The 15625-nt window shown below is 44.1% G+C and overlaps 1 protein-coding gene across 1 annotated transcript in view; it reads right to left on the bottom strand.

Moving 5' to 3' along the window:
- Positions 1-221: 221 nt before the first annotated feature.
- LOC133356421 (prominin-1-A-like) overlaps positions 222-15625 on the bottom strand; it is a 48147-nt gene continuing 32743 nt past the window's right edge. Inside the window, 11 exon segments of the mRNA XM_061573938.1 lie at positions 222-656; positions 2670-2735; positions 4214-4257; positions 4259-4330; positions 4813-4902; positions 5998-6066; positions 6615-6695; positions 9062-9115; positions 10119-10199; positions 11747-11818; positions 13229-13375. Coding sequence (XP_061429922.1) covers positions 632-656; positions 2670-2735; positions 4214-4257; positions 4259-4330; positions 4813-4902; positions 5998-6066; positions 6615-6695; positions 9062-9115; positions 10119-10199; positions 11747-11818; positions 13229-13375 — 801 coding nt within the window. The 3' untranslated portion in view covers positions 222-631.

The following is a 15625-nucleotide window of genomic DNA, read 5'->3' on the forward strand; positions in this document are numbered from 1 at the left end:
AGCGTCTGAGCTCCATGGGCCTTACCCAAAATAAACCGACCGAGTGGTTGAACAATACATTTGTTTGCTGCTACGTAGCCTGATTAGCATGAGTTTTGCATCGTACGTATTTCTGTTTTGTCCATTTCATCGCTCCCACGCATAACCCCTGATTAGTCTAGAGGTTCGCCGTGTATATATTCCAAATTAGAATCGATACGGACTGCACACGTGACATCACGCCATGTACGAACGTGTTTATTTGAAGAGCGCTGAAACGCCAGGTTTCGTTTTTTTTTAAATAACGAATACTAAAATAAATAATGGTTATAAAGTTCCATATCACATGCGCACCGAATAAAACAAATGACACTCTCAAGAGCAAAAATTCAAGTCATTCGTGTTGCTGTTTGCAAGTGAAACACAACTGATTTCGAGTTTCAATTGCCGTGGATTAACGTAACGAAAATCAACTGAAGCGTTTAATCGGACACAACGGATATATTAAAAGCGTGAAATTAGTGCGTGATTTCCAGAACAAGCTTCGCAATTCCTCAAATTAAAAATGTACATTGCCCAGGATATTATTTCCTCTAACGAACGGTTGCTGCGCTTGGCAGGGCAATGACTTCCATGCGGCGTTTTCTCGAATTCACGGTCCGTGTCCCGACTTGGCTCTACGACGCAAACAAAAACAAGCACACACAAAAAATAAGTATAACCCGTAAAAACAAAGTTTTTCACTCTAAATCCTTTATATGCGTGGCGGCTAGAGTCCTGTCGTCCTCTGGCTTGAGATGGCTGCCACCTATGGGTCAGATGATTGTCTGCAGTATTAAACAATTGGTAATTAAATATTTAATTTGTTTTCCCTAAACAGTGTAACATTTTGGAATGTTTTTTTCACGAACATTAATTGTCTCGCACAACGAGTCTGTGTGCAAAATGTCAGCTCGATTGGATCACGGGAAGTGGGTTAAAAAACGACCGAAAGGTTTGCACGGTCGTAAGCAAGCAAGCAAGCACGCAAGCACGCAAGCAAGCAAGCAAGCGAACTTAATATAAAGGATTTAAAAAACACCCAGTCCATTGCAATCCTTCACGTTCATGAGCACAGCATCGTATACAGCAAACCAGCCCAATCTGGGGGAAAGAGCCATTCCAGTTATGGAGGGTGGGGGGTGTCTGTAAAATAATATAATAATTGTTAAATAATTATATCTTAATTACAGTTACACATAATGAACATTGAAGGCATGTTATCACCGTGTTCGCTAGTGCGTTGTGTCGGTGTGCTGTTAGCGCGTTGCTTTGGGCTCATGCGATAGTTTGCATATTCGCTCGCAAAGCCATTGTCATCGTGTCTGTTATAACACTTGGCTAAGCATTGACGGTTTATTATTAAAAATGTAATCAATCTAACAAACAAAAAAACACTTTCGTGTAATTTCAACCGATCCACCACCGCCGCATCGCACGAAGTCCAGGAGTGGAAGGCTGTGGTAAACCGCACGGCTGGTGAGATGTTGCGAGGGGATTGAACATTTTGCTTGGTTGCAAAAATAAATGTAACACAAATCATTTGGCGTTGGCTGGGGGGTACCGAGAGGGCACAATCAGAGCACGTGGCATCCAGGGGGGCATGGGTTCACCGAATGTCATACAGTGGAAGGGTATACAGCCTTAGAATTGCTTCTGCACAAAAGCATGCCGGCCTTTATCCTACCCCTCAGAGCTTCATTAACGAGTCTCGAAGTTTTTCTGTGATTGGTGTTTTTTTTTCAATGTTTTTTTATTTAAAGTAGCCTCTGGGTTTATCTCAAAATCTGTCTCACTTAATTTCGGATTTTAGAGGGGTTTTTTTCTTTAATAAAAACGATGTCACAATAAAAAAACTCAAATCATGTGAGCCATGTATAATAAAAACAATCTTTAGCGCATCAGCCTATGGGCTTTCGAGACCAATTTTCTCCAGCAGAATATGTTTACACGAGTAAACCCTGGACCCGTTTGAAGCGTGAAATATTTTGTAAATCTTTCTGACACATTGGTAAAAACGAATTCAATGTCTGCAGAATGGACAAAGGAAGTTTATTGAAGTGATTCTTTGTTTTGCATTGAACCTTTGAGACTCAGTGAAATAATGACGATCTTTAGAGGCCAATCTTATTATTTTATTTACATAACTTTTTTTGTTTTTACAAACCATATTCCACTGCAGTATTCTATTACATATATGCTTGTTGTATAATATATACAAGCTTTGGGCCATTTTTATTTATCGCTGGGTTCACACTGAGCCAAATCAGGATTCACTGGGAGACCACAAGTAAGGTGATACTCCCACAAGTATAATGGTTGGTGCATCGGACTTGCAATCGCCGGTTTGATCTCCTGGCACGGCAGTTGAAATGATGGAGCAAGTTTCTTAAATCGCCCCGAAAACACCTGCCTACCCAGCAGTGTGAACACGTCCCCCGAAGTTTAGTGAATCCGTCAGATCGCGGTGTGGTGGGGGTAATGCGAGGCTAACTCCTCCTCCGAGACGTCTGGGCTGCATGGAAGAGTAGGCCAAATACTTCCGAGAGGGGAGCTATGTATAATTGAGACTCGTTTTCTAGCAGTGGCATGAGCAAGTCGTTTCAGGGCAGTACCTTCGCGATAATATCGGTGAACAGAATCTTGCTTACCTTGGCAAAGCAAACTCTTCAGGGTCTGGGCTGTAGGCCTTGTTTATTCCAGACGTGTACATCGGACTGAAAAACAATGACGGCCAACGAATGAATCCGCTGTTTAGTAGCACGTGTTAAAAAAAACAATCCCATGTCCAACGAAACCTTAAGGAGGAGGCCAGGGGATAGAATGCGCCTGAGAGGATGACAATCGTTGGGGTTTTCTCTGGCCGCTCTGGTTTCCTCCAATGTCAAACCAAACACTCACACGTGGGAGCTGGTCAAACATCCCAAATGCAGGACCCTCCTGTAAAAAAGAGGGTCTTGAGATTGTGAGGCTTTCCCAAAAGGATAACTGGCGTTGTTATATTTAATGCCATTGTTGTATCTATTGTTAATTGCTATTGTTTTATACATATGTAGAGGAGTAAAATGGGGACGTGACGTCAGGTGTGCCGTTCAGTGCGATGACGTCACGTCTCCTAGGGTACTTAAGGGAGACCCCGTGACGTAAGCGGGATCACTGTGGGAACGGGTAGAGTAAGCAGGGTGAAGAGGGAACCAGGGGTAGAGAGGGATCGAATGGTGAGGCTGGGGAGAAGCCGGTGGTAGCCGTAGAGGCGCTTCTCTCTCCGCTCGGTGGAGTCGGCCGAGTCCACGATCCGACACGAGAGAGAGAGACCGGAGCTAGCTGGCAGGGACCCGGACTCAGAGTAGGACCCTTTGCCCCTGGGAATTGTGTACCCTTGTGTGTTATTGTTAAGCTTTAATAAACCCTGGCGAAAGCCTTTAACTTACCTCCATCTCCGAGTACGTCCGTGGGAGCTTCTCTACATATATATTGTCATAGTTTATGCCATTGCCGTATCTGGATGCTGCTGTGGTGTAATGGTTTGCATGTTGGACTAGAGGTCACTGGTTCGATCTCCTGGGGTGGCAGTTAACACAATGGGAAAGTTTCCTAAATCCCCTCCCACGACTGCCTCTGTCCAACCAGCAGGATTAATGTTTTGCACCACAGTTAGTCGATAGTAATTCTGTAATGTTGAACTTCTTTCGCACCGTACATAGCCAACCATGCTAGTCGGAGGTCCTATAGGCAGGTCACGTGTGGTGGGATGTAGTCAGGGATCTCCCGCCTATGGCCGTGGTGAAAGAGTAGACCAAATGCCCTCTAGAGCAGTGTTTCTATCCCTTTACTGCAGCCTTGGTTCTCAATCGTAAAAAAAATGTATGTAATAAATACATAGGTTTAATGAAACAAAGTAGTTGTACTTACAGGGCCGTGCATCAATTGTTTTGATGATTTACCATCTAAAAACACCTGGCATGTCTCGCACTCCCAGAAAGGGCATCTCACACTCCCAGGGGGTGCGTGCACCCCAGGATAAGAAGAACCACTGCCCTAGAGAGTCCCTCCAGAGCTCCCTCTAGTGTAGGCCCTTCCACCAGCAGTGTCAGTGAGAAAGCAATTGCAGGTACTGCGCCTTGACGCTTTTAAAACTGTATACGTATTTCAAAAAATTCGATTATACACGGTTTTGTTGTTGTTGCTTATTTACCTCTCAAAGACATCTTCTTTTTTCATTCGACGGAAGTACTTGGTCCAATTTGACGGCGAAAATGAGACTGATGAACAAGAACACCAGGGCCCATCCCAGGCCAAACCAAATGCCATTCTGCAAGAGACAATCACTTCGAGTTGAATTCGCACGATCGTGTGATACGACGATTTATACGGTAATACTACTGATATAATAAGTGAGCAAGTTTCACTGAATGTCACATTTAAATAAAAAAAAGGTCAATTGTGCACAGTGATGACAGTCTAATAAGGGGTGAGGCTAGGGTTTCCCACCTGTCCAGGATTGACCGGCACCAAAATTATTCCTTAAGAGTGTAACGATATTAATGAGCAGACAATCCGCCTCCTTCCCATTTCTGTACCGCTACATAAAAGTGTTCTTATACTTCCCATCAATCACAGAGCCCTCTGAGAGTGCATTATTTCAACAGCATTGGTTGACCGGTTGTGACATTCGATGTCTCATTGGCTGAGTGCGGCTGTCTCTAGAAACATCGGACGAATCTTGCTGTTGGCTTCCAGAGTGTATGCAAAGGAGATGTTATCACACACACACAGTGGCAGTGCAGACCTTACCAGTGAATCAACGACGCAGCTGCAGCCAATGATGTGGATTGAGTCAACAAGATTTGCCACGGGCAGGCAACCCCCCATTTCCAATCGTATCTGCACAGACACAATTTAACACATGGGTGGAAAGCGTGCAAAATAATAATGATAAAAATAACCATTCACTTGAGCCACTTCAAGAGATGAATGCCGCTCTGTGTAATATTCCAGTGTCAAAGTTAAACAATTGGTCTCCGAAATCCACACACCCCCTTCTTAAATAATATACAAAGGCAGTTTCGTGATGTTTATTGAAATATATTTAGTGCTTGAAATGGGCCGCTATGCCACACATGCACTTCTCAGAACACAAACATACAAACTGGGGAAACACGGTTAACTTGGGCTGCAGGATAAATAGATTTCGTAATTCTCTACAGGAAATCCATTTCAACCACTGTATATCTGTACCTATGTATAGTGTAAACGGTTAGCTACGTACGGCGCGAAAGAAGTTCAACATACGTACATAGTGTGGTGCAGTGGTTCGCTCATAAACAATGAACCTTGTGACCTGAATAATTTCCAGCTACAGCAGTATGTATGTTGAACTTGTTTCTGACCGTACGAAGGTGCGGGGGAAGGACAACAAACTAAAAACAAACAAGCTAAAGACCAAACTAAACACACATCAGTGGCCGATGTACAATGTGTATCATTGTTGTTTCCATCTTCCCCTGAATTGTCACCGATCGTGCTATCGGTGTCGCACCACGAGAGATGAAGATTCCAATCGGATCGCTTGCAGTGCAGGCTCTCGTGTTAGAGGGACAGACCACGGAAGTGGATATTGCAGAACTGCCTCTGACTTCCCTTCAAGTGGCTTTCTGGTGCAAACACAGTCGAGGGGGAGCACTTTCCACTCGCTCTGCATATGAGAGTTGAGGTTCGTCGCACAACCGTCAAACCGATATTTGAATTCTCACAGCTGGAATTCACCCAGATTAAGTGCAGAAACAAATGAAAGGAAAGTTGTGTGTGTATGTGTGTGTGCAGCCATTGGTGTCCAGGCTGAGACCATCAACTCAATACACGTGAAGGAATCATGGGCAGCTGAAACCTGGATTCAAACTCAGGATCTCAGCGTGGCAGCTCAGTGCCCTGAACTCCGAGCCACCGAGCCAGCCCTGAGATGTGTACGTGTGGCCTCACCATTCTTTTGATCCAGCCAATGTAGAGGTCAAAGTCCAATATGAGAAAGTCAATGTAGTTTGATATTTCCTGTCGAAGGAAAATGTAACGGAAGATATTTTTAGTTTACATGCAAAATAACCAAAATAAGTATCAAATAATTTCTGCATGAAAATCTATTGCTCTATTTTTTTTTACAGTTGTTAAACTAAAAATGTTAAATGGGGTTACATGAAAAACCTTTCTGAGTCTCAAGACTCATTTTTTCCTGGAGGGCCCTGCCTTGGGATTTTTGTTCAAATTCCCCGGCCTTTTTGGTGTCCACGTGGGAGGAAAGCAGAGAACCCAGAGAAAACCCACAGAGCACTTGGGTGACACTGAGCACTGTCCCGTTTCTGGCCACATCTCGCAGCCCCACACCTACGACACCTGGCAAGCCCCGGTGGGCACCCATCCAAGTACTAACCAGGGTCAAATCCTACTTAGCCTCTGTGCTCTCATTTTGGGTGACTTGACAATTGGGTGGATGTCAAAAGCGTGCCGTATAACACCGGCACTGACAGTCAGCTTCGTGTTATTTTCCCCATCTCTCCATGGAACGTAGCATTCCCAGTTTTCAGTATTCATGATATACGTACAAGATTGACGACACTTGATGAAATGTTGGTCAGAACATTCTGCGCATTGTCCAGCTGAGCGATCAGAGCAACCGTCTTGTTCTGCAACGACACCACCATAGACACAATTCACGTAAGTTCCTCTCACGATTAGAGCTTTGCCGATGCAGCAATAAATCGATTGAAATGCGTTATTAAGCTCACGATACACACACTCAATCGTGTGCTTAAGAATGGATGTGTTTTTTCAAGTCGTGTCTATTGTATGTCATGGGTTGACATGATAGCCACAAGATTCCTAAAGGATGATAAACACCAGAACATTCTCGAATGAGCACATTAATGACTCGCGCATCTCGATGGGCATGGGCGCAGCCCTGCAACTGTTTGCTCGCACCACTGCCGGCAGAACGGGTTCCACTCGAGGGATCTCTGGAGAGCCTCACTGCAGCAAAAATTAAGGGAAATACAACCTTAGCAACATTTACCTGCTCATTCATTCTAGATTTGAAGTTTTTGTGACTGCAAGGGTCCATACTCTTTGGTTTTTTCGGTAAAGTCACGTTGGTTAAAAAGAAAGAAAAAGGAAAGAAAGAAGAAAAGAAAAGATAAAGAAAGAAAAAAGAAAAAAAGAAAATAAAAAAAATATTTTCTTTTTTACCTACGTGACTTTACCTAAAAAACCAAAGAGTATTTACCTGCTCATTATAAATATTTTAGACTCCATAAACCCCCTCCTCACCCCATCACCCCCCACCGAGATACATCTGGCAGGTCACTCACATTTGGTCAAGCTCGCCTGACTGTGCTGACGATATAATGAATCTAGATTTGAAGTTATACAATGAATGTCAAAACTGCTCCAAATGGAAGGCCATTTGGCTGATGGGATGTGTAAAAAAATACACGAATATTTTATATATGGATCGAAAGATTATTGTCTGATAACACTATGTAACACAATTTTTGTTCCTGGGTACTAAGTATTATTTTTTAATTGCTTATGCCGAATAAGTGTAGAAAATGGCTATTATTTCCCACAAACTTTGCTTTTGTGACCAGGACTTTACGTAAACGAAAAGACACAAATTCACCCGTTTTCTCATTCAAAATAGGTACATTTCAAAATATCAATGTCCTGGTCACAAAAGCAAAGTTTGTGGAGAATAATAGGCACTTCCTGTACTTTTTAGGCATAAGATATTAGGAAATAATACCTACTACCCAGGAACAAAATGTATTTTTGTTACACAGTGTAATTATCTTGTGCCTGGTTATACATTCACTCCTCTATTCATCTACTTATCTAATTAAAACAATGGCACGATGTTATTTCACTATATTTTGTAACATATTCATGCAATGTATGGTTTGAAAAAATAAGAATAGATTTTACCCTTTCTGGAAGTAAAACGGGAGGTGTTGGGGTAGGAATCAAGTTCGCATTAAGCACACGTACTTGTGGTGAACATACAAACAAATTCTTGTGTTTTCATACTTTGGTATTGGCAACAACAAAAAGGTCCCATTCTGTAGCTGCTCACACCGAGCTATAAATGCTCTGATCGTGACATTGTCTTTGTACTGTTCGTCTTTTGGCGTTCACTGGCCTGACACTGGTGAGACCAGGCCCTAAAGATGGCCGTCTCTGGTGTAGGCCAATCAGTTTCAAATACAATGCAATACAGTAAAACCTTGGATTGCGAGTAACTTGGTCTGCGAGTGTTTTGCAAGACGAGCACATTTTTTAAATAAGTATTAATTTGATAAACGAGCGAGGTCTTGCAATACGAGTAGTACGTATACGTTTTGTCTGCCGAGCGTCACGTGATCACAACTGATATACGAGTTTAACACGTAGGCTTTCGCGAACAATATTATTCATAATCACCGTTTTTGGGTTTAGATCGTGTTATTTATAAATGTGTCGTAACCCTCCACCACCCGACACGGCCAATCAGTAAAAAAGTGTCACGTTGACAAAAGACAAATAGTTCACTGCTTTAGCCCACCAGTGTGTTGAAGCGTGAAACCATGTTTTAGCCCACCAGTGTGTTGAAGCGTGAAACCACGCTTCAACACACTGGTGGGCTAAAGCAGTGAACTATTTGTCTTTTGTCAACGTGACACTTTTTTACTGATTGGCCGTGTCGGGTGGTGGAGGGTTACGACACATTTATAAATAACGCGATCTAAACCCAAAAACGGTGATTATGAATGATATACGAGTGCTTTGGATTACAAGCACGTTTTCGTAACGAAATATGCTCGCAATCCAAAGTTTTACTGTATATTATTATCAGAGATAACTTGATCCCTTGCACAAGGTTTCTATTTGGTGTTTGAACATCTTAGCACCTGTTTTATTGCCATTAAGGGTAAAACTTGTTCTTATTTTTTCAAACTTTGATACTAGCAAAAAAGGTGCCATTTTAACATATTTTTTGCAAGGGAGAGAACGTTCTTACGGATATATTGGATGTATCCTCCTGAAGAAGGACGATACTTGCTCCCATCAAATCCTACGAAACAAAAGATGCACAAGATGCATATTAGTCACACAGTGTCAACAGGCGTACTTATTGATTAGCACATATTCTCAACTAATCACGATAAAATTGCATGGTTACGCATCGTCGATATCGGCGAGTTCGGAATTGAACGCGGCAGTGAATTGTTGTAGGTGTGGTAGTTGTGATGGGTGGGCCGCGTGTGTGGTGGACAAAATGGAGCAGGGCAGGTTAGTGAAGGGGTGACCGGAGGTTGGCGACCAGAGGGCAGAGTGGGCCAGCACCAGGCCAGTACTGGTTCAGATACCACAAGCCAATGATTTTAGCGATGGCCGGGAATCGAACTCGGCTCGCCGGATTCCTAGAGGAGTGCACTCTATAGGTTGCGACGCCGCTCCTCCCAGCCAAGTTGCAGTTGGGGAGTTCAAATTGTCAAGTTTATTTTATTTAACTCCAGAGACCAGGATAGAGTGCATACCTGTCAACCCCTAATCATTGCCTTTCTTATTTCAGACCAATTCAGACCTTATTGGTCACCCCGCGCCCCTTATAAATCTCAACGTTCATCCTACAAAGTCCCATCACAGGGTAGAAACACAAACAAATAGACGCGTTTTTTTTTGCCCGTATTGAAACGGCAAAGTACGCTGTATGGACCTGAAAACTCAATTTCCCTGCACAAAAATACGGGTAAACCGTATGGGTTGACAGCTATATCGGTACTGTACCAATTTGCAGGTAGATTTTGTTTAACTCCGAGACACAACGGCTTGCGAATGGTGATCGTAAAATCGTCCGCTGTCGAGCAGTTATTACAGACCGCGGCATTGACCAGGGCGGCCGCTGGAATTCGAACCTCTGCAACAAGCGGCGAGCTCTTTGCCACTGGGCCGCGTCACCGGCCCCCCAGTCGTCGCTCAACAGGGGGCCGAAAATGTTTTGCAACGACCGTGCAAGAGTAAAGTAAGAGCGATAGTGAAGCTGGTAGCTAGCAGCAAGCGTTAGGAAGACTGACCAATTCCTGAGTAGGCATGTCTCTGTCGATGTCCTCGAGTTGGCTGGCAATCCCGCTCAACACAGCGCCACTCAGATTTTGCTGGAGATGCGTGAAAAATAGAATATTACGTTTCTCAAGGAACATGCAGTTAATCACGAACAGAGTTGCACTTGTCAAACATGCAATGGAACCTATTCGACAAAGTCGTTGTCAACCTTTACCTGCACCCTTGCACCCCTTTGGTTCTCAACCATTCAAAAAGTATAATGTTAATAAATACACAGGGTTTGATGAAACAAAGTAGTTGTACTTACATGCCCGTGCTTCATTTGTTTTCACGATTTACCCTCTAAACAAAATCTGGCCAGAAAGGGCATCTCGCACCCCTAGGGCATGCAGCGTGCACCCCAGGTTAAGAACCATTGTGTTAGACGAAGACGTCACAGTTATTTCAAATCGATGAATCGATCAACACTCATTTGTTTCTCGGAGAGTCGCATTTGTGCCAGTGACCCAGTGAGTTCGCAAGGGAGATCCGTGGTGCATCAGCACAAGGACAACAGCAACAACATCAGAGTGATGCAACGAGATCACACGCAACGAGTCTTGCCAATCAGTGATGTTGAATAACTAGATGACTAGCAAGGTGAAGGTGCAGCCCTGCAATGGCTCGCTCACACCACTGCTGGCGGAAGGGCCCTTCCACCGTTCGATGTTTTGCCTACTCTTCCGCGCCTAAACAAAGGTGTCAGAAGAGGTGGACGTAACCACACTTTACCCCAACCACACGTGACCTACATGCTGGTCAACGAACTGCACCGTAGCCGTTGACACTGCTGGCTGGACTGAGGGTGGGGAGAATTGAGAAACTTGGATCGTTGATTCAACTGCCGCGCAATTGATTCAACTGCCGCGCCATTGATTCAACTGCTGCGCCATTGATTCAACTGCCGCGCCGCTGATTCAACTGCTACGCCATTGATTCGACTGCTGCGCCGTTGATTCAACTGCTACGCCATTGATTCAACTGCTGCGCCATTGATTCGACTGCTGTGCCGTTGATTCAACTGCTACGCCATTGATTCAACTGCTGCGCCGTTGATTCGACTGCTGCGCCGTTGATTCAACTGCCGCGCCGCTGATTCAACTGCTGCGCCATTGATTCGACTGCTGCGCCGTTGATTCAACTGCTACGCCATTGATTCAACTGCTGCGCCATTGATTCGACTGCTGCGCCGTTGATTCAACTGCTACGCCGTTGATTCAACTGCTATGCAGTTTATTCAACTGCCGTGCCGTTGATTCAACTGCCGCACCATTGATTCAACTGCCGCACCATTGATTCAACTGCCGCGCCGTTGATTCAACTGCTACGCCGTTGATTCAACTTCCATGCAGTTGATTTCAACTGCCGCGCCATTGATTCAACTGCCGTGCCGTTGAATTAAACTGCTGCGGCATTGATTCAACTGCTATGCCGTTTATTCAACAGCCGCGCCATTGATTCAACTGCCGTGCCGGGAAATCAAATGGAACCGGCGACCCCTGGAAAGGATGCCCACTGCTGTGCTAACCATGACACCACGGCATCATTATTCTTGTTACGAGGCACTATTGTTGTATTTGTATATGCAAGGCAAACTTACCCCGCTCAGTACGAATTTTCTCAGCTCGAATGCATATCTGGGCAGGTTTGTATTCACGAGTCCTTTGTCAATCTAGAGGTCAAACAACGCCGGCACCCAGGACACAATGTGTCATGAAATCAAAACATTAGTGCATTTGACAGGCATATTCTTAGGTTTTTTCGGTAAAGTCACGTAGGTAAAAAAATTAAATGTAAATTAATAAAAGTAAAATAAAAATAAAATAAAAATAAAAATCACGACGTTTCGGAGGCAACACAAGCTTCCGTCTTCAGGAGGAACCGACACAGCACGATTGCTGTATCAAGTAAATGAGAGATACAAGAGATACCACTCCGTATATATAATGGTTGAGGGGGGGGGGAGATGGCCAGGAACGGCCCACTTTTGATTATTATGTGACGGTTCCACCTGAAGACGGAAGCTTGTGTTGCCTCCGAAACGTCGTGATTTTTATTTTTATTTTACTTTTATTAATTTTAATTTTAATTTTTTACCTACGTGACTTTACCGAAAAAAACTAAGAATATGAATCCTTGCAGTCACGAAAGCTTCAAATCTAGAATTGACAGTCATGCCATCACTATAGCGCAAGGCAATCACCAATCCACTACGTTGCATGGATTTAAGAGTGTTTCAGTCGGGGGGGGGGGTGAGGGTTATGTTCCAATGCGGTTTCCCAGGTGAGTTATTTGCAGGTAACTTTTTCAAATTCGGACCATGGCGGTGGCTCACATGGCCTAGAATTTTTAGAATAACGTTATGAGTTCTTTAACATCCACCTTGAAGCAAAAAGCTATTTTTTTAGAGGGGCGGGGGATGGGGTTAATACTGTGCTCATTGTATGTAAATATATTTGTTTTTCTTTACATGTGGGGGCACATTATTGTTGTTAGAGATGTTAACTAACTCTCCTAGTATACAGGAGGTCGTGGGTTCCATCCCGACCCTGACACCTGTGTATTTGGAGTTTGCACGTTCTCTCTCCCCGTGTCCACGTGAATTTTTTTCCGCATCCTTTAGTTTTTCCCTCCACATTGAGAAACATTCGTTTAGATTATTTGGCTGCGATCAATTTCCACGTGATAAGCCACTTCGTTGACCTATCATTTGTGGCTAGGTTGCTTCTGAAAAATAACTATATATAGCTCAGTGGGCCTTACCTGGTAAAATGTAAATATATATATGTTTGATACTCTTGTGTCGGCATTGCCAGAGTGTTGATACTGGCTGTGGCGTGCACTGCTTGTGGGATAATTCGACGTGAGCCCTGGGCTTCCTACCCAGTGCCGTAGTCCTCACAGTCTCTGTAACGACACCAGGCGTTTCTACCCGTGTCGTAGATTTATCCCCGTACAGATGTGAATTTTTTTTCAAAACAACGCAAAAGAGTGGTTGTTGGTCTCACTTTCCGGTGAGAGAATTCGGAAATAACAGAGTTTGTTATTTTTACGAGCAACAATTAACAAACATTATGCTCACCTGTTCCAGAAATAAGTTATAGGGAATTGAGTCCACCCTGGAGTTGCCAAAATCACGTATTATGTCTTTCCCTGCTGGATCCAGAAGGTTAACGCTTGACAAATCCACATTGATCCCACTGATATCATCCTTGATCTTTTGTACGTACTGCAAGCGCACACAAACACACACACACACGCGCACTGGTGTATTAGCGTACTGCAAACACATGAAGACAAAGATTCCCCGTATAGCCTTAACAGGCTGTTGGGGCAAGTGCTGTTAGCGAGCACCTATGAAGGCCGGCACGGTACACGAGGGTGTGGGTGGCCAGCACCACGCCCGACCACCCTTGTAGCAATGTTGACACATTGCATCAGGTACTCATTTTGAAGCTGAGTCGACCTAGGGGAGAATCAGTATTGGTTCAGATAATAGTCGTCACTGGTGTTGGCCACACTACCGCTCCCCACAACAACAACAACAAAAAACTACACACCATAAAGAAAAAGGAACAGGGAGGAAACCGTACTGCAAAGACCGAAACACGCACACACTCACCCTTGAGTGTTAGAAGACACACCTAATTTGCCCAGAAGTTGCATGGAATTTTAAACGACGATACAGCATGTTCTAACATGTCACGCTGACTTTAGAACAGGAATACTGACAAAAAACTGAAAAAAATTGTAACGTAACATTCTGAAATAAAAAAAAATAAAAAAATATTTGCAGTGAACATTCTACCACACAAAAGTAAATACTCATAAGTTGGGCGAGTGGCTCAACAGCAGAGTGAGGGGGGCGCATTCAGGAGGACACGAGTTCAAATCCCGGTTGAGGGGCTGACTCAGCCCATCATCTCGTCGGGGAAAATAAAATTAGTACCACTTTGTGAATAGGTCGACGATGGTTATCCTATTGAGAGCTTTGCCACTTTGACAGGATTGTGAAATCGGCTGCCACAACACCAATGGAGAATAGCCCTTTGAGACTTTCAGATGAGATAGAGAACATGTCTCAATGGAGTGATTGGGACGGATATTGGACAAATTAAGAATAGATGGAATACACATACACGTTAAAAGTGGCAATTTAAGGAAAGGGGACATTTTATATATGAAGTAGTGAATAGAGAATGGCTACCCATGTTTTCCCGATCGTCTGTAATTCTATCACAACGTTTCTCAACTTCTGAATCTCTCATCTGATGATTGACAGCTCATGTGACCTCGAGATGTGGCAGCGCAACTTGGCCAGGAGATGGCAGTCCGGTGATGGATTCATGATTATTGAATCCATCGTATGATTCTTGAATTCATCCGTGCGGAATTTCAACTGTCACCCCCACATATGAACGAGTCTTCCCCTTGCGCACTCGTGTTCATTTAAAACTGAGCAAAACATCCCAATGGACGTTCGACGAGGCCTTCCTGGGTAAATAATCGGCATTATAATCACCGCTGTCGTGTCCACGCTCGGTCCGTGACCGTCTCGTCATCTCCAATGGCCAGCGAAGGTCAGAGAGGTAAAGGTGCAGCCCTGGAAGTGCCCACGCCGTATCCCACCACACGTGACCTGACTATTGACTAAGCTGCGATGTACGCAGTTAGGGGCCGTCCATAAATGACGTCACGCGATTTTGGACGATTTTTGACCCCCCCCCCCCCTCGTCACACGGCGTTACAAAAAGTCAGACCCCCCCCCTAATATTACGTCACAAAGCTCTGCCCCCCCCCCCCCCAAATAAAAAATGCTTTAAATCGCTTTAAACTATTGTCATTGTAGTGCCTATTTAATGTGGCGCTACACTCTGATGTTGTAGGAGAAAACATTCATCAAAAAGTCGATTTATTTTCTTGGTTCTTTCGGTAAAGTCACGTAGAAGGGAAATAATAAAATTGTATTATTTCCCTTCTACGTGAATCCCTGCAGTCACGAAAGCTTTAAATCGAAATTTAAGTAGATTTAATTAAGTAGAACGTGTTGTTGATATGTATTTAAAGTTGCGCATTTTGATGTGACGTCACATTTCTCAAACCCCTCCCCCCTCGTCACACATCGTCACAAATGTCTGACCCCCCCCCCCCCCCCCCAGGTGCGTGACGCAATTTATGGACGGCCCCTTATGCCGCTGAGTTGACGAGAGGCGGGAGGGCAATTCGACAAACGTGACCCACGTGTCCTGCTCCCGAAGCAGGGAGGTGAAACCGGCGAACCCCGGTAGTGCAAGTCCAGTGTGCGAATCGTAGCGGAGTGGTGCATTACAGTGGCGGCTCCTGCAAAATCTCTCAGGGGGGGCAAATGTTTGGATGTTTGGTCCACCCATGCAATGGATAAATTAACAGCTTAAGCATGTAAAGGCAACTTCACTTCTTTAATATTAATGAAAATTAAAGTGACTCTTACAATACATAT

This window comes from Lethenteron reissneri, chromosome 54 (assembly GCF_015708825.2).
Source record: "Lethenteron reissneri isolate LAM-NWPU_2019-01 chromosome 54, ASM1570882v1, whole genome shotgun sequence".
NCBI classification, from domain to species: Eukaryota; Metazoa; Chordata; class Hyperoartia; order Petromyzontiformes; family Petromyzontidae; genus Lethenteron; species Lethenteron reissneri.